The sequence below is a fragment of the Spinacia oleracea genome, chromosome 6 (genome assembly GCF_020520425.1).
Source record: "Spinacia oleracea cultivar Varoflay chromosome 6, BTI_SOV_V1, whole genome shotgun sequence".
Classification (NCBI taxonomy): Eukaryota; Viridiplantae; Streptophyta; class Magnoliopsida; order Caryophyllales; family Amaranthaceae; genus Spinacia; species Spinacia oleracea.
In genome coordinates, this window is record NC_079492.1 from 122217752 (window position 1) to 122243335 (window position 25584).

Sequence of the window (25584 nt, forward strand, 5' to 3'; positions counted from 1 at the left end):
GATTGTTGTTCATTGGCGAACCTATGCCCTAGACCTCTTAATATCTTATTTATTCCTCTTTTATTATTGTCTTAGTTTTAATATACAAATCAACCAACTTTCTTGTTTCCCAATAGTTTAGACCTTAGTTTTAATAGTGAAAGAACGCTTGTTTCCCTGTAAATACGATCCTGACTTCCCTTGCTACCTTGTTAGTGGAATTAGGTTTATTTTTGACTAGGTGATACGACTTTAGCCTGTCATCTTGCCTAGTTGTATTCTTAATTTTTGTGAGTCGATTCCGTTGTAAAATGTGAATAATAAACCCCTGTCAGATTTCATGTTATCTAACTTTTCTAGTAATGGGAGGTTTGATTTAAAAAAATTTATGAAAATTTGCAAAGTTAGTCAACCTACTGTAACTGACTCCTTGGAGTGGTTATAGAAGATTGACTAGATTCCTAAAGTGAAATTCTTTGTGTGGTTAGCCTTCCATGATCGGTTGCCACATAGAAAAACTCTCTTTGCTAGACATGTGACCACTTCCCAATTTTGTATGTGTTGTCAAGACACTCAAGAGGATTCAATCCACATTCTTAGGGATTATTCTAAGTCAAAGGAAATTTGGGAACACTTTGGTGTTTATGCCTCTTTCTTCACCCTCCCTGTCCAACAATGGCTCCACTTCAATCTCACTCACAAGCCACGTACTTCCCAACATCAGATTTTGTTACCTTCGAAAACCCTTGTTCCTTCCATTCTTTGGTTCATTTGGAAAAGAAGGAATTCTATCATTTTTACCCAAACCCAACTCACTACGGAGAATTTTGATTTGGAAGCCCAAGATTTAGCTTGGGAGATTTATACTTCCAAAAAAACTACGTCCACCGTCCCTAGTTCGAATGCTGCCATTTTTCAGTGGATCCCCTCTCCCCCTCAGGTTACTCCCTCCGTCCCGGAATACTTGACCTGTTTTCCTTATCGGGCCGTCCCTTAATACTTGACCTGTTTCTAAAAATGGAAATATTCTAACAATATTATATTATTTCTCACTCCACCTCTATTAACCCACTTACCCCTACTCCATACAAAAATAATTAAAAATTCAACCCCTACTCTCCCCCAACCCCACCTCTTTACACATTTCCCACTAACTACATTAAAATAATACCCCACTATCAACTACTACCTATTAAACTAAATAAGTCAATTCAAGTCCCTTAAACTCTGTGCCGGTCAAACCGGGTCGAGTATTCCGGGACGGAGGGAGTATTTGAAGATCAATTGTAATACCGCATTCCTGAATGTGGGTAATGATGCGAGCATTGCAGGAGTCATTAGAGACCAATCTGGTAATTGGATTCTTGGTTTCACCAAGATATTTTGATGGGAGAGATCTTGGCTATATGTGCGAGTTTGTAGGTGATAGAAAGCAAGGGATGGTCTAAAGTGATTGTTAACTCGGATGCACAACATGCAGTACACAATGTAGCTAATGCTGAAATTGTAGATGCTAATCTCATAATTGCAAATACGTGTAGCGCCCTTTTGAAGGAAATGACGGGAATTGAGCTACATTTTGCACCGCAAAGCACTAATCGGGTGGCTGATAGAATGGAAAAAATGTGTTGTACGAATTTAATTGCTAGCTTTGATTTAATGTTGCTTGAACACCCTCCCGGGTTTGTTGTGGATGTTATTTTGGAGGATAAACCTCCTTGAACTCTATTGTAAACATTGATATTTTAATTTAATGTCCCTTGCTTGCATCAAAAAAAAAATGGTTACCATTTTTATAAATAGGTTTTTCAAAGTAAGAGAAATATTTTACTTTATTTCATTTTTGGCTAGTAGATAGCCTATCATAATTAATCCATTCACTCATTTTTTTTTCCTACTTTACTTAAAGCAACTCCAGTTATCACGCCACCTAAGATTTTAAGCTAATTAACTTTCTAGCTAATTTACTAAACTAGTTTGATATTTAAATTAATCCACTTTTATAATTAATCATTTAATTTTCATTATTACTGAAATTCCTATTGGACCACTTTTTTCAAAGCTATTTAATTAAAACCAATCCAATGGTTAAGCTAATGTTGAGGTCTAACCTTTCACATTTTTCACCTTTCAGGACCTGCATCGGCCTTTTTTTCACCTTTTGGAACCTCAAACATAATTTTCGGGAGTTAACCACATACAAACTCACTGGTAACCACTTCTATAAAAGGTAATCAACTATTTCCTTTGTCCCTTTTTATTCTTTACATTTGGTATCATGTATGCGATTTAACAACTATTCCCTCCGTTCTTTTACTTGCATCATTTTATCATTAAGTATCTCCAATTTTGTATTTGTAAAAGTTATGAAAAGTTAATATTATGAAAATATGTATTGTGACTAATCCAACAACATTTTACGGAATACATAACAACTTTTGATTACTATATATTCGTTAAAAATCAAGTCAAACCTAATATTGAATAATGCTTAAGTCAAAGTGATGCAAGAAAAAAAAATAGATGTAGTAATTAATGTGGATAAAGATCCATTTTTTATTTATTTAAACAATGAAAATTACGTTTATTGATAATGTTTTCACTTAATCCAAAATATGACATTGAAAAGGTGTGGGAGATTTAAAGTTTGTGAAAATTTAAATATTTAGTGCTCCAAATAATTTGATTGATTAAAATAATCAGTTGTATGATTTTTCACGGAAATTAAGAACGCTTATGTTACTACCTCCGTTTCAAAATGAACTTTACATTTTTTGCTTTTGTCCATTTCATTATAATGTTCTTTTCACCTTTGCGTTATTGTATTTTTGGACATAAAAATTCACAATCTTACCCCTCTTACCCCACAACATTTACAACTTTACACTCACTTTCTCTTACAATATTCATTTTTTTTTCTTACATCCACTCATCTTTTTATCCATCTACCATACTTATCCATATTTTATTATTTCCACACACTCTTCTTATGCACTTTCTCTATTTTGTCTTACTATTTGTGCAAATAGTAACCGAAAAGATCATTCTGGAAACAATATAAAAAGAAATATTCCAAACGTAAAAATTAATATGGGATACCCGAAACGAAATACTAGTACGTAAATAATAAAAATAGACAGAGGGAGTATTTATTATTATTTCTATCTCCTAAAGAAAAAAACAATTAAAGGAGGGTAGCTAGTCATTAAATGTCACGTGATTTTCACGTGGAAAGTCTAACGCTAGAGATTCGGGTCAACAGTCATAATCCGGCATAAGGTACTACGTAGTATATTATAAACAATTACTAATGGTCAACAAAGCAATCAATCAGACTAGTATGTTCTCTCAAATCGATACTAATCACAGATTTGAGATTAACAGGCGCTCTCACTTTATTTAAACCCAATTCTACCTATTGAAACAATCCTAAATATCAAATTGCATCTCTCGAATTTTAACTTGATATTGCTAGACTATTACAATTAAACCTTCGCAAATCTAATCGCATAGTAAATGAAATCAATCAAGAGGAAATCAACCAACAATGCCAACAATTAACAATAACAAATCATCCCTTCATATTATTTCATGGATTCCCAAAACCCTAGATTAAGACTACTCACGCATGCTTGAAATAAACAAATCACAAATATTTAATGAAAACATGATTACACTAAAATAATAAAACAAGAAATGAATTAATACATAATTGAAGAACGAAAGATTGAATGAAAGTTTCGAACTTTGATTGAAATAAAAGTGTTTGGAATAAGTTTGAGAGAATAAAACTAAGTGCAAATAAACTTAGGTACTAGAAAATTAGATGTTTACAATTAACTAAGGGCTTAGTATTTATAGTCTTGCCTAAAGAAGGAAATAAAAAGGAAAATAAAGTTAAAACGCGCCCCAGAGGTTCAGGCAATTTGCCGCCCGATCAGGCAAACAACTCGACAGAATTTATTCCTTGAACGCAGCAGCGCATGCGCCCGATGGGCACCAGGCGACGGGCGCCCGATCGGGCGCGTACCAAAACATTAATTCTCGCCCGACGGGCGAGCAGCTGCCCTAGGAAACGTTGACGAGCTCAGCGCTTGATGGGCCCTAGGCGAATGGCGCCCGATCGGGCGCGTGCTGATTTGGATATTTCTCCTCTTTGCTTGCCCGGTTGGTTTCCCTTCGCCCACAGGTCGCAGGGCGACCGGCTCGACGCGTCATTCTTCATCTCAAACACCGAGTCTAACTCTTGGGGATCAAATATGAACATCCTAGGCTCCCAAGAATTGACAATGATCATCCTGAACCTACTCGGGATCATGCAGTGGCCCGTAATATCACGAAACGGGCCTAAAAAGGCTAATTTCTCTCCAAACAACCTGAAAACTCAAGGCACACTACACAACACATATTAGTACTAGAAAGGGCTCCTAAGGGCCCATTTAACACAGAATAGTACTAAGAGACGGGGGTAAAAACACTATAAATAATGCAATATCACTACCGCATATGGGTTTTGTCATTGCTAAGCGTGACACTTCGCTATTCACCTTCAAACAGGGTAATGACATGACATACCTACTTCTTTTTGTTGGTTTCCTCATTTTATGAACCTCTTCAGATGTTTTGCGTGATACTTTGATTTCACATCTAATTTGGGGCCATTGAATTATTTTCTAGGGATTTCAATCACTCGCACTCCCTCTTTTATGCTTCTTTCTCTGTAGAAGTATACACAAAAGATTCTAGAGCATGTAGGCATGGGAACTTTTAAACCTGCAAAAACTCTTTAGACACATGCTATCTCACAGCTTAGTGCCGATTTGGGTCCTGCAGTGGATCGAGCATCCTACTCATTAGCACAGTTTAGCAGGTGCTCCTCAATACCTCACGTTCACTCGTCCTGATATTGCTTACGCGGTCCAGTAGGTGTATCATTTTATGCATGATTCACAAGAGCCTCACTATAATGCATTAAAACACATCATGCCTACATTCAGGGTACCATTAATCGCGAGTTACACTTATATCCTGCTACCACTACGCACTTGATTTATATGCATATTGGGGCGGGTGTCCTAACACTCGTCATTCGACTTCGGGATATTGTTGCCAAATCATGTTGGCTTCGTGATCTACGTACTAATCTACTTATAGAGCTACGTTTCCCACTTCGTCATGCTACCAATGTTTATTGTGATTATTTAAGTGTTACTTATTTATCTAGAATTCCGATACAACATCAAAAATCATACACGTAAAGATGGAAATCCACTTTGTTAGGGAAAAGGATGCGCTAGGTCAAGTAACGAATTCAAAACTGAAAAGAGGGGGAAGTTCAATGAATATACCCCCTTAGTGGCATCCAGAACTCAAATTTTTGCCATCAGCAAAGAAGACGAGAAGTGGCAGAGACCTCCCAAAATGTACAACAAATACAGGGATCCAAAAAAGTACTGTGACTTTCATAGAGATCATGGCCACCTCACAGAAGAATGCACTCATTTGAAGGATAATATCGAAGATCTGATCCGGAGGGGATACTTGACTCAGTTCAAAGCAAAAAGCTCGTATAGCAGGACCTATGAGAATAGAGATAATGATAATAGGTCTGACAATAAGAAGGTGGAACCCAAGCAAAGCTACCCAGCAGACCAAAAGAGGATGGGCGACATTTTGGTCATAAAAGGAGGGCCAGTTTACGCAGGAACCACTGTTAGCGGTGCCAAGGCCAGTGTGAGCGAATTCAAACACCAGGTTAATTACCATAATTCTGGCAGGTGGCCTGCCCCTCCAAAAATCCCGCAGTGCACTTTCACAGAGGAGGACTGTAAAGGCATAATATACCCCCATGACGACCCTATGGTACTAGCCCTGAACGTAGCAAACAGAAAAATCCACCGTATTCTGATAGACGGAGGTAGCTCTGCAAACATCTTGTTCTGGCCTGCTTTCCAAGAGTTGCAAATTGATGAGAAATACGTAAAGCCAGTCAATTACCCAGTAATCGGATTCACAGGAGCCACAGTGATACCAGAGGGGATAGTCAGTTTGCCAGTGCAGATTGGCCAAGGGAAGGATATCAAGGACATCATGGTAGACTTCATGATTGTGAAAGTCCCTGCAGCCTACAACGTCATTCTTGGCAGACCATTCATTCATGACGCAGGGGCTGTAGTCTCTACTTATCACATCACCATGATGTATACGACAAATGATGGCCGCTCAGCCAAGGTCAAAGGCAGTCAGGAGCAGGCTAAGAAGTGCTACCACACAGCGCTAAAACAACCACCCAGACCCCCACCACTGGCAGAAGAAGAACTTCCCCAATCTCGAAAAAGAAAGAGAGCAGAGCGTAAAAAAGACAAGTTGCTAAGCATGGGAAACTTCGAGCATCGGGAAGAAGGTCTGTTGGAACCCACGTCAACTGACGAAACTGAGGAGATAGAATTAGAGGAAGGGGTGACAGACAGGACGGTTCGAATTGGCACAGACGTAGATCTATCCCTCAGAGTGAACATCATTGGTCTGCTGAGAGAGCACGCAGACATATTTGCTTTCTCAGCGGACGAAATGCCAGGGATTGACCCCAGTATCATGGTCCATAGACTGAATGTCAGTAGAGAAGTTAGGCCAGTGAAACAAAAGAAGAGAACTTTTTCGGCAGAGAAGAATGTAGCCATCCAAGAAGAAATCAACAAATTGCTAGCAGCCAAGTTTATAGAAGAATGCGATTACCCAGAATGGCTGGCTAACGTTGTAATGGTAAAAAAAGCAAATGGCCAATGGAGGATGTGTGTAGACTTCACAGACCTAAACAAGGCCTGTCCGAAGGATTGTTACCCATTGCCCAGGATAGATCAGCTGGTTGATTCTACCAGTGGACACGCTCTCTTGAGTTTCATGGATGCATTTTCCGGCTACCATCAGATCAGTTTATTCGAATCAGATCGTAAGAAGACTGCTTTCATCACAGACGTTGGAGTTTATAACTACAAGGCTATGCCATTCGGCCTAAAAAATGCGGGTGCAACTTACTAGAAGCTTGTAGATAAGATATTTGCACGGCAAAAGGGCCGAAATGTGGAAGTATACGTGGATGATTCCATAGTCAAGAGCAAAAAAGAGGCCGACCACATCGCAGATTTGCGGGAAACATTTGCTACGTTGAGACAGTACGGTATGAAATTAAACCCAAAGAAATGTGTGTTCGGTGTTAAGTTAGGAAAATTCTTGGGATTCCTGGTCAGTGAAAGGGGAATAGATGCCAACCCAGAAAAAGTAGAGGCCATACTCAACTTGCTAGAGCCAAAGAACATACGAGATATACAGAGATTAACTGGAAAGATGGCAGCACTCACTCGTTTTATCAGTAAGTCAGCAGACAGATCCCTCCCTTTTTTCCAAGTACTGAAAGGCAACAAAACGTTTAAGTGGGAAGAAGAGCAGGAAAAGGCATTCGCGGAGGTAAAGAATCATCTGAAGAGCCTCCCAACCATAGCCAGACCAGAAGTAGGAGATGTTTTGCAATTATAGATCTCTGCCTCCAAAAAGACTGTAGCAGCAGCCTTAATAGTGGAAAAGGACAAGGTCCAGCAGCCAGTATATTTCATCAGTCACATTCTTAACCCCGCAGAGCAAAGGTACCCCTAGATCGAAAAAATGGCCTTCGCGATTATGATAGCTGCCAGGAAGCTGAAACCATACTTTGACGCTCACAAGGTACAAGTACTAACCAATCAGCCTCTAGAGAAATCGTTGCAAAGGCTGGATACCTCAGGCAGACTATTGAAATGGGCGGTAGAACTCTCAGAGTACGACATTGAATACAGGCCAAGAACGGCCATAAAGGCACAGGCACTAGCAGACTTCATAGCTGAGGCATCCTATGAAGAGGAAGAGGAGCCTTTGGGGACCTGGCAGATATATGTAGATGGCTCAGCCGCAGTTACAGGGTCAGGAGCAGGCATTATAATGACTTCACCAGAAGGCAATGTTTTTGAATATGCCATAAAGTTCAAGTTCAAAGCCTCAAATAATGAAGCAGAGTACGAAGCAGCGATCGCAGGCATTCAAATGTGCAAGGCAGCGGATGCTAAGATGATCCAGAGTTTACAACAAATATAAAAATGTGCGTTGAAATAAGTGAATATATTACTTGTGATTGAAACTAACATGACTATTCCCAGCAACAGGTTAAAGTTTATTTCAATATTGAACTCGCAAGTTCCTGTAGAACTAATCGAGTTTCTAATGATAAAATATGTCACTATTAAAAGCAACAGTAGCCAGCTACATAAGCTCATGTCGAGGAACTTCAAACTAAGGTTCAAGTTCCAGTTCATGAAGCTGAAGATCAACTCGATCAATCAATATCATGCAACAAGTTCCACGACTGCTCTAGTAGTAGAGAAATTGCCAGATTCATTTATCGAGTTCCTGTGTGCACTACAACATTCATTCAATCAATTTATCAATGACATCGACAAAGGAACTCAGAGAAGGTTGGTTCTTGAAAGGAACAACTAGTCAGAAAGGTATTGATTTTTAGGAGACTCTTTCTCCAGTAGCTTGTTTATAAGGTAATTATATATAATCCTATGTTGTTGCACATATGGGACGTAGGTTGTTCCAAACAGAAGATGACTTCTTTTTTTCTTATAAAGAACAATGTCAAGTCCCTTCTTGAAAACTGATTTTAAAATTAACATATTTTGTTTTCAAGAGAAACTGATTTATTAGTGATATATATACATAAATGTTGAACCTAACGAATTGTTTTATAAGGTTTCATTATCATAAGTGTTTATATGAACATGATGAAAGAACACAACAACCACTCTCTTAATTTCTATAAAAATTAAATAGAGAGTGATATTTGAGATGATCAAATGACAAAAGCATGTCAAGGAACTTCTGAAGAATGATTGACAATATTCGATTACACATGAATGTTTCCATAAGATGTGAGGGCATCAAGATGGTGGAACTAGCACTCTAGGAACTCGAACATAAAGTCATCAAAATCAGTCCAGCACTTCAAAGAAATCATATACATGGTGAAAATTTATATAAGGTAAATTTTTCTTATTCATATCATAGCATGTTTTAATGCGTTATATTGTTAACTTATTAATACAAGTGTACAAGTTTTGCAATGCATTATGTGAATATGCTTTCTTTATGATTTCATCTACTCATGGACTGTTTGGAGGATCAAGACTTAGTGAAGCATGACATGAGCATAACATAGTCTTTAACAAGAGTTTTGTTGATTTGGAACGCATACACATATTTAAATAAGGCACTTATGTATGCTTAAAGTAAATGTGTCACACTTATATTTTGTGCTATAAAAGGAAAACGCATTATAGCTTATTTTTCCAAAGAATTATTCTTCATGCATCATGAATTTTCTTTAAAAATCCTTCATATGAATGCATGTTATAATTTGGTTGTTGTACGTATTTATCACTGATTATATATTCTTTGGTACAACTAACAAATCTTTGTGTAAGTACTTTACTAAACTCATAAAGTAATATGAGCGTAAGAATGCAGAGACGCATCACACTCCCACAGGAACACGAGCAAGACTAGATGAAGGTTCCTAAGGGATGATTGTGAGCCATACACAAAGCTTCAGAGGTATGATTGTTAAATTGTCCAATATTTAACCGCTAATAGACCAAATATTGCCATATCCATAGGTCTAAGCGAGAGGTTCCAATCAAATCTCCGAAAGTCGCATTTTACCATCCTATAACTCTTGATCAGAAGCACGAGAAAATGTGACTGGAACTCAGTATATTCAAGCTGGATATATTTTCCTTGAAGTTCCCCAAATATGGCAAAACTGTAAGTATTTAGCTTTTGGTAAAATTAATCCCACGCAATTCTTGTGTGTGAACATAGATCAGAATTGTACATTGTGAAGGACTCTCCTAATTTCTCGTATTTTGGTTCATAATTACTTGTGCTAACTGATGAAAAGGTAAAAAGAAGAGTCATAAGCCATGTTGTTTTGTGTGTTCCTATTACTAGTACGACAAGCAATTTTTTATATTTTTTCTTTTGATTCAATCTTCGTTTATTCTTTTTCCTTTACAATTTTTCGTATTTGCTTAATGAAAGGACTCCTTGCCGATCTCAATTTTCCTCAAGGATGTTCCATCTTTTGTTAAGTTACACCCAATAAAATAAAATTTTATCTTTTAAATGTTTCAATCTATCATAAACACCTAAAACACTTAAAATCTCTTTCACCTATATCCTAAAAGACTTATGCACCAATTAAGTTTTGTTCCTCACAAAAATGTTTCCCAATATTCTCTTACCATATCAACCTATTAGAAACCACAAAGCCAAATCAATACCACACGTTGATTTATTTTTTCTCTTCAAAAACTTTCTCAAAAATTCATCACTATACAAAAACCCTCTACAAAATATTCCTCCTTTGTCACTAAATCGATGCAGCAACAACTGAGGGGGAACTAATGAGGAAGGTGATTGTTTATGCCAAATTTCGTATGGACGACCTTTGGTTGGGACATAGACGACTAGATAAAATAATTAAGCAAATGACAGGAAATAAATGACAGAAAATAAAGAGAGACGAGACAAGAGATGGTGACGCGGAAAACCCGAAAGGGATAAAAACCGCGGGTGGCAATGAGTCCACCAATCCACTATGTTATCGGCGTAAATAGCCCAGATGAGTACAAGTATAATGTATATTTGTGAGTATGTACTATAGCTAATTGATAAAGCATGAATAAAAGGGAACACACGAGTGGATTGGGATAGTCGAGGAAGGTGCTTGCGAATGAATAACTATACGATATTGGGCTTTGCTGTAATGACCCGAAGATATTGGGAAAAGGATGCGTGTGTCTCCGGGATCCCCCCTTCATTATAAGGAAATGGAGTATTTATAGCAAAATGTACGTGGGTATGCTCAGGTGAAAAGATGCATCATGGAGTGTAGCTAAGTAGTGGTTAAACAATAGTAGTGGGGATAATGGATATTAGTGGGATAAATGGAAGAAGGTAGTGGTTAGATATGGGGAGTATTTAGGTTTCACCGTAGGTATTCCCTCGCCATTCTTGTTGTAGGTAGGACGTATTTATATAGCTCTGGGTCTAGCCTTGTTGAGGGAATAATGTTGTTAGCTCCTTGATATCCTCAACTGTTTGCTTAATAATCTCTAACTAATTTGACCTTGCCCTCCAAGTATTCCTTGATTCAGCCACAACGACTCCCTAAATGTAGGAGTTAACCGATACGATCTTATTCACGTTGGTCCGTTCAAACGTTGACCTCACGTCGTATAAAATGACCCATAACAATAGCCCCCATTTTTCTAATTGTAGCGAGCCGAAAGTTAGAAAAATAATCTTCAAAGTCAGTCACCGCGTTCATTTGTTGTCGATGCTAATCTATCATTGTCTTCGTCCTGTCCGTCGTCTTCCATACTTGATCTTGATCAACGACGTCGCAACTTGGTGTCATCCATGATTTCTGACACTTGATGTCGTCATGCGTATATTGGCGTCTTCATGTCGGCGTTGGTGTCTTCAGCTTAATTAGATGTAAACATGACATCTTGTGAAAGAATCCTTTCTCTTAACGAGCGTAAGTCAACATAATGTAATTCTTATAAAACCTATGCGAAAGCATGTTAGGACACAACGTTAGTTAGGTATCTGGCGTCATGGCCAGCTTTTGTATCTTCGTCTGTCGTTTGATATTTGCGGGTGTCACAACCAATTGTTGTACCTTAGTCCGTCGTTTGACGTTTACAGGCGTCATGGTCAACTGTTGTATGTCAGTATCTTAGCCTGTCGTCTGATGTTTACAGGCGTCATGGCAAACTGTTGTATCTTAGTTTGTCGTCTGATGATTACGGGTGTCATGACCAACTGTTGTATCTTAGTCTGTCGTCTGATGTTTACAGGCGTCATGGCTAACTGTTGCATCTTAATTTGTCGTCTGATGATTATGGGTGTCATGACCAACTGTTGTATCTTAGCCTGTCGTCTGATGTTTACAGGCGTCACGACCAACCATTGTATCTTAGCTTGTCGTCTGGTGTTTGCAGGCGTCACAACCAACTGTTGTATCTTAGCCTGTCGTCCGATGTTTACAGGCGTCACGACCAACCATTGTATCTTAGCTTGTCGTCTGGTGTTTGCAGGCGTCACGGCCAACCATTGTATCTTAGCTTGTCGTCTGGTGTTTGCAGGCGTCACAACCAACTGTTGTATCTTAGCCTGTCGTCCGATGTTTACAGGCGTCACGACCAACCATTGTATCTTAGCTTGTCGTCTGGTGTTTGCAGGCGTCACGGCCAACCATTGTATCTTAGCTTGTCGTCTGGTGTTTGCAGGCGTCACAACCAACTGTTGTATCTTAGCCTGTCGTCCGATGTTTACAGGCGTCACGACCAACCATTGTATCTTAGCTTGTCGTCTGGTGTTTGCAGGCGTCACGGCCAACTGTTGTATCTTAGTCGGTCGTCTGATGTTTACAGGCGTGCCTCTATTGTCGTTGTTGTATGATATCTATCGTGTGCAGGCGATATAAGCCTCTTCGTTTGTTCGTAGTCATGCGAAGAACTTTATAGAAGGAATTCGTGTCGAGTGAGCACATGGTCGAATAATTTTAGTCAGATGTAATGTCGTGTGAGGGTAGGTAGCAGGCGACTAAGTTGAAGTTACAGGTGAATGAAGTGGGTGGTTCGAAGTGACCTTATGACGAATGTCAAGAAGAGTCGAAGGTTTATGAGGTTCCCTATAACATGAGGACAAGGGGTAAGATGTTTTGATGGCGCAGTCTACGGCAGAAGAGTTTAGCCTATGGGATTTCCAGAAGAGTAGTTTAAGTAGGTTTCGAGCATTCTGGGCTGGCTTCGTTCGTCGTCAGTGTTGAGGAGGAAAGACGTGAGTTTGCTATTTTATATTTGGCGATGGGTTAGCCGTTTGGAGGAGTGTCGGGGGTACATACACGTTGTTAGCTTAAAATGTTGTTTATGCTATCTCTATTATTCGTTGTGGAATAAATGTCACTTGTAAGGTACTCAAAGAACGAAGCTATGTGCACATAAATAGTACCTACGTCGTGTGTAGTGGTCGCGCTTAGAAGAGGCACGTCGTCGTTGGGATCCAATAAGTTTAAGGGTTATGACCATGGAGACGTCGTCGCTTGTAGTTGATAGCGTCGTTCGTTGATGTCGTCTTCTGATGACGTCGTTCGTTGCTGTTGTCGTTGGTGATATCGTCAACAAGTGATCTATAGAGAATAGAAAAGGTAGAGGTGGACGTTCGCTTGATGCGATGTTAGCGTTGATTTTCAAATGAATAAGATGAAACATAAATATAATATAATTGCGTTTGGAAAGATATATTCAATGCGACAAATAATAAAAACTGAAATTGGACTTTAATCGCAGTGTAGTAAAAAATGTAATAAATTAATTAACGCACGAAGTAAGTGTTAGATATTACTTAATATGGGCTCATGTAACGAAATTACGTCGAGTCGTTGACTGTCCCTTGATGACGATTCTACAATCAACAGCATTGTCCTGATGTCGTGACACCTCTCGTCGCCGATCTTGTTTTCGTTCCTGAGATCATTGTCATCGCTTGTACCATCGTCGTCACATCTGGCGTCGTACCGTCATGTTGAACGATGACGCATCGCTGGTCTTGACACTGTCCATTCCAACGTTGGTCGACTTATTGGTTGATCCTCGCAATGTGGCACAAGAAAGAACATATGGTTAATGTGAATTCCTTATACTGCCTTAAGAAGTGGACTTTTTCTTAACGTCTTTGGTAAAATCATTTGACAAACTTACATTACAATATGTCGTAAATTCAAATACATGTGATCTCTTTATAAATTACCTTTCTTGTTAATCGGTTGACGTCTTATCACTTGTCGTCTTTGGGAAACCCAATGAATTTTCTTTATCCGCCTATTTTGACATGCGATAGTGGTTGAGCCCCCAGTGTTCGTACATTTGTCTTAGCATCGTACTATCTTGCCCCCCTGTGGCGGCTTTAGGAAGATATCATGACTGAAGTCGGCCACAGATATGATGATGTTCGTTTATATCTGACGCCGTACATGCGTGCCAGCATGATGTAACCTCTAAACGTCTCATGTGTCATCATGGTCATTGATGATGATTATTCGACATTCCGATTTCCTTAGCTTTCTCGGTAGTTTGGTGGTGGCGTGTCATCGGTCATTGCCATCTCGTGGCGTCGGGGCATACCATCATGATCGAGGTAATCTGTTGTCATTAATATACATACTAACGCGTATAGTCGCGGCATGTCGTTAGTAAATGAAAAATAGTTATCACGGATGATATATGAGAAAATTTCAATAGGGTATGAGATGTTAGTTTATAAAATTTTGACGTCACTAATAAATGAATTGGGTCACTCATACCATTCGATTGTGTTGATGACCCTCACGATCTGCGATGTACGTGGCAGCGACAATACGTGTATATTATAAATAAAAGATAACTTACTTTGAAAGTATGTTCGTACCTTTAGCCCCCATTGACATTCATGTATCAATCAACGATCTGCTGGCGAACTTACGAAGAAATATATTGTTAAAATAAAGATGTTCGATAATTACTTCTACGTACCATGTTTAACGCCGAGAAACTTCTTGTCGTCATAGGGGTAACCAGAATGGTCGCGTCCTGCTGTCGTGACTTGCTGTCGTGGCGTCGTGTTGTGTCGTCGTGACCTCATGTCGTGTCGTGACCTCGTGTAACACTTCTAACGTTGGTCACCTTCTTTACTCACGACCTTGCCAAACGACACATCAGTACCTGTAGACAAGATAATACTTGGCGACACGACATGATCAAACGACAAGTGGTGACGATGTTAGTACAAAAAGTAGGATAACAACGTATAGCATATATTTCGAAGTGCTTTTGGAAATTAAAACAAGCAAAGTATACTATATAAAAAGCAAATCAAGTATACTATATGAAAATTAAATGAGATAGAGTATACTATATGCTCCCCTGTGGCGACTTCAGGACAACTACAAATTCTCCTGTTTGATACTTGGACTGAAGTTAGCCACAAAATCTAGTATTGCCGACAATTTGTTGTTGAATCTCCATTTGTCGCCTTCGTTTTTGGAGACGTCGTCGACTGATGTGGATGTGACGTCGGACGAAACTATGTAGACGTCATGTCATTGGTGGATGACGTCACGTGTTCGCATCTGTTTTAGTGACAACAAGGACTAGAAACAATATTAGTTTAAATTAAAATCACTGGGGTTGAGTTTTATACCACACTTCTCGCGACGTCAAGTGTCAAATCGTCTCGAGATCTTATCAAGGTACGAGACAACTCATATTGTATCTTGTTTGTGGTGACATCTGCATGATGGTCCGTGACGTCAATTTTCGATGTCATCAAGCGTTAGTGTCGTTGTTGTCACGATATGCATCATCTAGGTTGAATTCGACCACTCAAACGCGTCACTTCTAGCGATGACACCTGCTGATGTCGACACCTGATCTGGCGACGGCATGTACCCTGACGTAGCTCCATCTCATGGTGGCGACAAAGTATGACAACAATCCATAGCCTGGCGACAACTTTATTGGTGAACCCAAGTGGGTCGGATTTTGTGTTTGAGAGGACATTTGTGGATATGTGTTTGAAGATAAATCTAGCCATCTCCCCACAGACGGCGCCAAACTGTTTATGCCAAATTTCGTATGGACGACCTTTGGTTGGGACATAGACGACTAGATAAAATAATTAAGCAAATGACAGGAAATAAATGACAGAAAATAAAGAGAGACGAGACAAGAGATGGTGACGCGGAAAACCCGAAAGGGATAAAAACCGCGGGTGGCAATGAGTCCACCAATCCACTATGTTATCGGCGTAAATAGCCCAGATGAGTACAAGTATAATGTATATTTGTGAGTATGTACTATAGCTAATTGATAAAGCATGAATAAAAGGGAACACACGAGTGGATTGGGATAGTCGAGGAAGGTGCTTGCGAATGAATAACTATACGATATTGGGCTTTGCTGTAATGACCCGAAGATATTGGGAAAAGGATGCGTGTGTCTCCGGGATCCCCCCTTCATTATAAGGAAATGGAGTATTTATAGCAAAATGTACGTGGGTATGCTCAGGTGAAAAGATGCATCATGGAGTGTAGCTAAGTAGTGGTTAAACAATAGTAGTGGGGATAATGGATATTAGTGGGATAAATGGAAGAAGGTAGTGGTTAGATATGGGGAGTATTTAGGTTTCACCGTAGGTATTCCCTCGCCATTCTTGTTGTAGGTAGGACGTATTTATATAGCTCTGGGTCTAGCCTTGTTGAGGGAATAATGTTGTTAGCTCCTTGATATCCTCAACTGTTTGCTTAATAATCTCTAACTAATTTGACCTTGCCCTCCAAGTATTCCTTGATTCAGCCACAACGACTCCCTAAATGTAGGAGTTAACCGATACGATCTTATTCACGTTGGTCCGTTCAAACGTTGACCTCACGTCGTATAAAACGACCCATAACAGTGATTAATAGAGCGTTAATGTACATTTTGAAAAAAAAAAGGGAGATGAAAAAAAAAGGAGACAAAAGAAATCGAAAAAAAAAGAGGGAAATAAAAGGAGAGATATGTGAAAATAGAAAGAGAAGGGATCATAAGTTCCTACAAGCATTTCAAGTTTCCAAGTTGAAATGCAAATGAAGCTGTCTATACCTTAAAGAATTATCTCAAAAATTATGTAGTTCCTTCAAGATTCACATGGGAACTTACACCATAAATGTAAGTTCCTACAAAAATTGAATCAAGGAACTATCAAAAAGCTTCAAAGAATTTATACGTACTGCTAAAGAATAATAGAAGAAAGAAAGGAACAACGGTGTATTTTATGGCGAGGATCTTCAGTTGAAAGTCCGTAAAGAAGGAGACATGCAGAGAAACAAGTGACAAAGGAATACATTCATTAAAATCATGAGCCATGCCTAACCTTTACCTCATAAATTGCCTATCCCTGCAAAATACAAATTGATGGTGTTTATGTATTTTGAAATAATTTTTCATTATTTTTATTTTGTTTTTCTGTTTTTTTTTTTGGGTGAACTTATTTCTTTCTTTTCTGCTTGTTGCTAAGGAACATTGGCTTATGATAATTTCTTTTCACTTTGAATTCTATTCGCTTGAGTATGATTGTCTAAACAGTACAACATTGAGGGAGATATTTTGCTTTGTCTCTGATTCTGACTAACCATTCTCGTTAGTATGGTGCTGTGATGGGATTAAATTAATACTATTAGCTAAACCTTTTTGATGATGCCAAAAGGGGGAAAAGAAAGGCAAACATTGAAGGCAAAATATTTTGAGTTCCTAGTCTCAAATATCTGCTTTTCTCAAGTATGTTACAACTATGTATATTCTTTTAACTCTTGTAAATATTTTGTTTTAAGATTTCTATGCATGTTGGATTTATTTTCTCTATTAAGTTTGCTTGGTTTGTCATCACCAAAAAGGGGGAATTTGTTGACCCACAGGGTTTTGATGATGACAGGCAAACTTAACTAATAAATGTTTAAGTTTCTATGCTAAGAAAACCAGGAGTTCCAGAGCAGGAACAAGAGAAGGCCAAAGCATGTAGACTTGGACAATCAGAGAAACTGATCAAGCAGGCATAAATAAGTTCCTGATGGGAACATGGTTCGAGAAGTTCCAGAGGTGGAACAACCAACATGCGGAGCAGCATGGAACATGAAGACAGGAAATAAGAGTTTATTTTCTAGGATTCATGTAAGTATGTAGTAGCTTGAAAGGTAATGGAACAAGGTGTCAAAAGGAACTCGTGGAACTTAGAGTCAAAAGCATCTAAGAGTCAGTGAATATGTTGCAGATTATTATCGTAATCTGTAGGGATTTATTTAGAGTTTTGTTTCTTAATAAATCTCTACTTGGTTAAGAGTTTTAGATAATATGCACTAGTTATTTTAGGATAAGATTTAGTTTTAAATAAAAGATAAGTTTTAAATTAAATCAACTTTACTTAGGATTCTGATTTTAATTTCATCTTTTATTTATTTTTATCTTACCTGCTTTTGGAAAATAAAGAGTCAAAATTTAAAATACGTATAATGAGTTTGTGAGTGTTGGAACTTGTAATGCAAGTTCCTGTACGAACGAAATCTCATGTATTTATTTCACGTTTATGAAAAGGTTTTCAGTAAAATATTTTTGCATAAGAAAATAAATAAAAAGTGAGTTTTGGAAAAATATCTCCTGGATTATGTTTTGATAAAACGTTGCTTTTTCTCCAATTATTTATTTTCTTTTTATTTCCTATTTTTACTCTAACTGTTTTACTGTAAACGTGGTATAAGTTGTGCCCAAGACTTTGACTGCTTTCTCCCCAAGTTTCTCCCCAACTAACTGATCATGGGTAAGTTCCTAGAAGTTAGGAAACTTACTGTTAGTGGAGGAATTAGTGGGATTATGGTTAAGTCTTGTACACGCTATAAATAGAGGCTTATATCTTCATTCAAAAGTGTTTGACTTGTGTCATTCCATAAGGGTTGGCTGTGGAATAATGTTATAGAAGAATATGTTTTTCATTCCACATTTTTGAGTCAGTTCCTACGAGTTCCAAGTTCCTACGAGTGACATGTTCCCCATTGGTTTTTCACGTGCTACATTCTAGAGGGACACTAATCAATTATCAATCATCAATATTTTGAGAGTTGGTCAAGGGTTGAGTGAACTCTTGTAATGGGGAATTGGTCAAGGGTTTGAGTGAATTCTTGTATCAAGTTTTGGGCTGGAGCTTGAGTGAGTTCCTGATGTGTATGGGGCAGGAACGTGAGTGAGTTCCTGATATGTATTTGGGTAGGCTTTGAGTGAAGTCTATGAGAGAGAAGCAGAGAGGCTTTGAGTGAAGTCTAAGAGTCAAGAGAGACTTCTAGGGAAGTCAGTGAGAGCGTAGTTGTTTGAGGGAACAACTATTGGGAACTTGAGTTCGTAGAGGAACTCAAGTAATGGCCAAGTTTCTTATAGGATTGTAACTGAGTTGTTGCCCTATAGTGAAAAGAGTTTGAGTTGAAATCCCAAGTGGGTCGAGGTTTTCTTTCCAGTTGGGCCCTGGAAAGTTTCCTCGTAAAATCTCTCTTGCATTGTTTCTCTACTTGCTTATGTTCTTTATAATTCCGCAAAAATTGGCTAGCAAGTTCCATATTAAAATTCACCCCCCCTCTTGTAGTGTTCCATCCAAATAACACATGTAGACCACATTTGTCCCAGATGCGGTGAGGGAAGTGAGTCGGCTCTGCACCTGTTTACCCTATGCAGGGAGAGCCAACTGCTTTGGAGGTTATCACCCTTACGACTTGAGATGGGGGAGTGTGTGCATCATAACTTCGGTGAGTGGTGCACGGCTATGGCCAAGCAACACAGTAGTGATAAAACATGGGAGATAGTCATGATGGTAATGTGGCAAATATGGAATGTACGCAATGGGTGGATTTTTGAAAAGAAAAAGCTTGACCCCATAGTGACCATTTCCAAAGCAATGCACCTGCTAGGTGAGTTCGAGGCCGCGGACACTCGTGAGGTTGCACCATTGGTGAATATAGCTAGAAGTGATGAGGGAAAATGGAGCCCACCGTCCATAGCTCGTTACAAGCTTAACACCGATGCAACATTATCCAAGGAGGGGAAGGTCGGTTTGGGGATGGTGGTACGTGATGGCTATGGGGATGTGATGATGGCTGCGGGACGTACACTGGATGGTCTTACAGGAGTGCTAGAGGAGGAGGCGGAGGCGATGTTATTTGGCCTAAAGTATGCGTATGATGCAGGCCTTAGAAGATTGGAAGTGGAGTATGATTGCCTTCAACTTGTGGAGCTCGCAAAAAAGAACCAGGAGTTAAGGTCTACTGCTCAGATGATTGTGTTTGACATAATAAAACTAGTTAGTGCTTTTGAGTATTGTAGTTTTGCATTTAATTACAGAAATTGTAACACAGTGGCACACTCTATTGCACATTACTCACTTTATCTTCAAGAAGTGAGAGTGTGGATGGAGGAGTGCCCACCCAAAGCTCTTCCCCTTGTTGTAGCAGACAAGATGGGCTTACTTTCTCATTAATAGAATCCTGATATTTCCCGTCAAAAAAAAAAAAAAAAAGATTGATAGTTGATAGTGATACCTATATATTGAAAATACACGAAAGTAAATAAATGAACATGAGCTGACCTGTGCAATATGGAGCAAGGTGCAAGACGTTCTGCCCAGAATTGGAATCCATAACATACTTCATCCAGCGTAGTCTATCTAACTTGGAAAATATCTGTTTGGCCACAAGATAACATTTCTTTTCTATTGCAAGAAAGAGAGTACGGTGCTGAGTCTGGTAATGATCCAGTACTTGATGAAAATAATCAGTGACATCCCCATGTAGTGACAATAAATCTAATGCAAGTGTTTCATGTTGATTTAATATGGCCAGGTGAAGAGGTGCTCCGTAGTCCTTATTTTTTTGAAACCATGGCAAGTAAGATGGAGGTGTTATACGCCAATCAGACTTTTGTTCTATGTAAGCATCTACAAGGAGCCTTACAATTTGATTCGTTGTTTCATGGGAGCTGGAATTCACCATGGCCGCAATATGGAGAGGGTTGTTTAGGTTAATACAGTCACTTTTAGTAATGAGGTTGATGAATTGCCTTCTCCAGTTGGTATCAACTTGTTCGCTTTTCAACATGTATTCAAAAGGCTATAATTCACCTTTAATCACCCAGCTGTGCATTACAGTGGTTCCATTCTTGTCAACTCCTTCCAGTAACTTCGGATGCCCCTGAAGAAATCGTTCACATAATGTCTCTGTAGTCAAACAAACCCTTATATATTGTCAAATACAATACGTTATCCTAAACTCAATGCACAACTAATTAAAGCATAATTAATACATATATACATATATAACTCACTTGTGCATAATGGTGCAAGATGCAAGACATTCATCTGATGATCATTAGTAAGAAGTGTAGACCATTTTTCATTGTTCACTATCTCCAACATCTTTTCTACAACTTCATGGCACCCTCTCTCAATAGCAAAGAACAAATCATTCCTCTCCAAATTTACAAGTGCATTGCTATCCACTGACAAGAAATAAATTGCTAAATTCTGATACCCATGCTGTATAGCACAGGACAGTGGCGTAAATCCATCTTTCGTCTTGGGAGCCATGGTAAATCTTCTTGAATGCTTGACGACGCTAGTGCTACTACTTCTTTTTCTTTTTTGTAAGTATCAATAAGGAGTTTTGCTGTTTGGACAGCTACTTCTTCAATAGGGGAAAACTTAGCAAGACTGTGTAGAGAGTTGTGACCTTGGTCACTAGTTGCGGATATTAAGTCAATAAAGACCCTCCTTACATCGGGAGAAATATCACTATTTTCTAGGACATATTCATATGGCCACAGTTTACCATCATTTGCCCAAAATTGGAGTACCGAAAAACCTCCGTCACCTCGTTGTTTAACCAGATTTGGCGCCTTTTCAAGCAGCAGTCTACAAATTTCTTTTCCTTCTGTAATCATATAAACGTTTGCTTCAAACTCTAATAAAAAATTAAAAAAAGTAATTCCTTCTCTAACGACTAAAAGTAGAAACAAACCATGATATTACGGAGTATAAGATTTTAAATTAAGCCCATGCTAATTCTTGTACTATACATAGTTGCAGATCAAGGATTTAATTTTGCAGGGACTAATTAATCCAGAAATTTTAGAATAGGTCCAAAATAAATAACCACACAAGTCAGGTGTACAACAACATGTAATTAACGAAATTTATCATACTACCCACCTTTGGTAAAGTTTCCGATGCAAACTACCTGAACTTAATAGGGATATAAATTTAGATTGAATTATTAGATAATAATTAAAATGTTAGACTATTGATGGAAAATGTTGGATTATTTAAAGGAATTTATCCAATTTCTAAAAGAGTAAATCAGGCACTCTAGGATTATATAAACTCCAAAATTGACAGGGATCTGAGTAGATGCAAAATTTGGAAGGAAGTAAAAAGAGGGAATGGACATACCTGAGCAGCGTGTGACAACATTTAATGGAGTAGTGCCTTTGAAACCGGCATAAGTAACAATAGTGTCTGATCTCAAGATGTGCAACACAAAGTTGGTAAACCTCTGCAACATAGCATAGTACAGTACCCCAGTATTATTGATATCCATGGCGTTGCAAAAGTAATCCATATCCATAGTCAATATTTCCAGCGCACATTCCTCGTTATCATTTAAAATAGCTATGTGGCAAAGCGTTTGCAAGGTATTATCAACCGTTATTAACCATGGTTTTGGAATAGAAGGTGATTGTAATGCTGATGAAGTTCGAAATACATTTAGGAAGAGCTTTACAATCTCAAAGTTGCCGGTAAGGACTGCCAAGTAAAGAGGGTTGACAATGTCAATGTCAATATCATCACGGTTGCGTGGTTGATTCAAGAGTTGTTGTATGGCTTCGGGAGGTAAGTTTTGGATTGCTACTCTAATGAACTCTTCTCTGTTTTCTAACACTGACAAGTGAAAGATATTACCACTGTGATTTGGATCTGCTTCAGTAACCTGAAACGTAGTTTTATAGTATTCCAATGGTACCTTGCTGGCGAAACTTGCTTTTAAGAACCCCACATTTCCAATCAATGTTGCTGTCTTCAGGTCCCTCGTTGTCCATTCAAATGGAATTGAATGCGGAGGTGGAGGTGGAGGTGGATATGGAGGTTGAGGCGGAGGCAGGGGTGGAAGTGGACAATACATTTTGATATATGAGCAGGGATCTTACACTTTTTCTCAATCACAGCCACAGCTCTATGGATTTTATAATGTCCAACCTCTATTCCTTGGGAAAAGTGTATGTTCATATACTAACTATGGAGTAATTTTCTATTATGTATAAATATTTTATCTACCGCATAAGTAGGAAAGTTGTAGCCTATAAGCCTACTTTTGTCTTATCTTCCATTGTAGACGGTAGAATACATGACAAATTGACAATAATTAACCATATAGCCATATAGGGACTACTCCATACCAAATTTAAAATTATCGGTTTTTAAATAATTGGAAACAACGAAAAGGGAATCCACTTGATTAAGTGGGAGAATATCTCCATCTCCAAAGTTAAAGGGGGTTTAGGTATTAGATGTTTGCGTGCTCTTAATAAGGCCTTTATCCTTAAATTGTGGTGGAGAGTGTGATTCATCAAGAGGATAACCTTGCTATTAGAGTATTGAAAGACAAATACTTCAAATCGAATGGTATGTTCCATTCCTTCAATTACGGTTCTCATTTGTGGAAAGCTATGGGTAAGGTTTGGACCATCTTCAAGAAGAGTGTGCTTTGGGGAGTCGGGATAGGGATTCCATCAAATCTTTGGGAGGAAAATAGTTTAGGGGATTGTGAGCAATGGCGGAGTCAGGATTTTACCTTTGGTGGGGCTGTTGTTGTCATATGGGTGACGTCGAAAAAAATAGCTTTAAATAAATACTTAATTAAATCAATTATATTATTAAATACAAAGTATAGTTATAATCTATACCTAGTATTTAAAAAAGAAAACCAAAACTTTGGCCACGTGTCTATCCCATTGCTCTCCCATCCGTATAATTGTAAAAATTGAAGGAAAAAAAACATAAAATACCCACCATCACTCCACACCAGAGCACCGTCCAACTTCCCCATTCTACTCCATGCCAAACCTTTCTTCATTTACCCTCCTTCAATTTCATGAGCAGTTACAAGATATAAATATCTCATCTAATTCTTTTATGAATCTTTAATTCTAGAATCTTTAATTGTACAAACTCTTCAATTAAAGTAAATTGTAATACACTTCAATTGGACCTCTAAATACATCATCTTTATGGAATTCCACCTTCAATTTGATCCACCATTTTCTCCCCATCTCCTTTAAGAGCCTCCATTTATAAATCAATTCCTCCCAGAACCATTAATTATTGATTAAATAATGCCGGTTACACTTCGTAATCACAAACGATCGCTTATATTTGGTCTCTCATCTCTAAATCCAATCCTAACTCTATTTAACACAGTAGATACGACAACAGTAATGCTATGAGTGAGAGCTAGACCGATCGAGGCAAGTACTTTTTTTTGGGTTCCTTTTTTCTATTTGGGTTTACCAGTTCCGGTGATTAGATTTGATGTATCGGTTTTTGATAAATAGTAGTATGTTAATACGGAGTATTTAGTTTGTTTTGTGTGTTTGAAAGTTTGTTTCATTAGAGGTTTGATTGAGGTTGAATGTCATAGTGTAGTCAAATCAAATGCTCTCATTATGTGTTTTATGCGTTGAGTGTAAGCCTGTAACTTTTTCCCCAATTAATTATAGTACAGAGTATTTCCAAGTGTTGCAGGTTTTGATTTTTACTAAAATTTTTGAAAACAATGATCCATCAAAGATAAGCTAGGTTTTGTTACTCATGTAAATAGTTGGACTTCTTGTGATTAAATGAGTGGACAACCAACAGTGATTAATTAAACTTGGTTTTGCTGTTGGATTGTTGGGCTGTTATGTTAATGTTGTAATAAGGGATTAGGGACTGAGAAGCACAACAGTGAAGAGGCTGTAGGGAAAGAAGGAAGAACTAATAATATTTTTTTAAAAGGTTTTGTTTTCGGTTTTAGGATTAAATTTATGTATTATTGTACTTTATTGTTTTCGAATAATGATTTTGTGATTAGAATAATAATTTGCTAATAATCTTGCCACTCATCTGCAATGTGTACTTCGGAAAAACAAAATACATATATGTAAATCAATTTGGGTGTTTAAGCTTTAGAGGAACTGAATTGAGATTGTTGCAGGAAAAATTTGATATAGCGTTTGGGAGACATAAAACACGAGCAAACTTCTTAAAGATGCAACCTCAGGTACTTGCAAACTTGCCATTATAACTTGTTGGATTAAGAAACTTTTTGTACTTTGGCATAATATACAAAGCTGATACATTTTGATCACGTTTCAGGATATAATGGTGTGTATTTCTCGCGTCGTCAATTCACTTATAATGTTAGCATTCAGAAATAAACAAAACTAGCAGTTTGATCATACTTATTCACCGTCAAGTATCTTATGGTAATCAAACTCCTCAATGTTAGCATAAAGGCCTAAGGATGGGGAAAAGAAATTATCTTCATCTTTCTATTGTAATGTTAGGAGTTGAATACGGAGTACGCTGTAGCAAGCTTTTGTAAATGGGTTGTCTTCACAATTCACCAGTTATGTTAACCCAATTCTTGCATAGTCTATTGGTAATTTGGTACTATTACTTTTTGCCTATTTTGGAGGTACTTCAACTACAATATTAGTTTTCTTTATTCCTAACATTATCTAATATGAGCACTTCAACATGGTGATTGTTAAGTTTAATTGGATCTTTAAAATACCACACATATCACGGTGAACCAAAGCCCGTTCATCGAACGGGTTCAAGAACTAGTTAGAATTTATAAAT

The 25584-nt window shown here is 38.1% G+C and overlaps 2 protein-coding genes across 4 annotated transcripts; one reads left to right on the forward strand and one right to left on the reverse strand.

The window, feature by feature from the left end:
* The first annotated feature begins 8280 nt into the window (after positions 1-8280).
* LOC110776783 (uncharacterized) lies at positions 8281-20169 on the forward strand. The gene is made up of 2 exons (XM_056832719.1): positions 8281-8480; positions 19323-20169. Exons 1-2 carry the CDS (start codon positions 8281-8283, stop codon positions 20167-20169), a joined length of 1047 nt encoding a protein of 348 aa, XP_056688697.1.
* On the reverse strand, positions 19955-23042 carry LOC110776778 (uncharacterized). Of its 3 annotated transcripts, none has more exons than XM_021981344.2 (4): positions 22135-23042; positions 21012-21616; positions 20278-20904; positions 19955-20176 (listed from the first exon to the last, which is right to left on the reverse strand). In XM_021981344.2, exons 1-2 carry the CDS (start codon positions 22862-22864, stop codon positions 21204-21206), a joined length of 1143 nt encoding a protein of 380 aa, XP_021837036.1. In that variant the 5' UTR covers positions 22865-23042; the 3' UTR covers positions 19955-20176; positions 20278-20904; positions 21012-21203. The 3 variants fall into 3 exon arrangements, with proteins under 3 accessions (XP_021837036.1, XP_056689206.1, XP_021837037.1); XM_056833228.1 differs by having other exon boundaries at positions 19989-20176; positions 20278-20878; XM_021981345.2 differs by having other exon boundaries at positions 19989-20176; positions 20278-20921.
* Between the last annotated feature and the right edge of the window lie 2542 nt (positions 23043-25584).

Coding starts and splice junctions, on each gene's coding strand:
- LOC110776783 (XM_056832719.1), top strand. CDS start 8,281: ATGTCGAGGAACTTCAAACTAAGGTTCAAGTTCCAGTTCATGAAGCTG. Junction 8,481..19,322: donor GACAAAGGAACTCAGAGAAG/GTTGGTTCTTGA, acceptor CATTTGTCCCAG/ATGCGGTGAGGGAAGTGAGT.
- LOC110776778 (XM_021981344.2), bottom strand. CDS start 22,864: ATGTATTGTCCACTTCCACCCCTGCCTCCGCCTCAACCTCCATATCCA. Junction 21,617..22,134: donor TGTTGTCACACGCTGCTCAG/GTATGTCCATTC, acceptor ATATGATTACAG/AAGGAAAAGAAATTTGTAGA.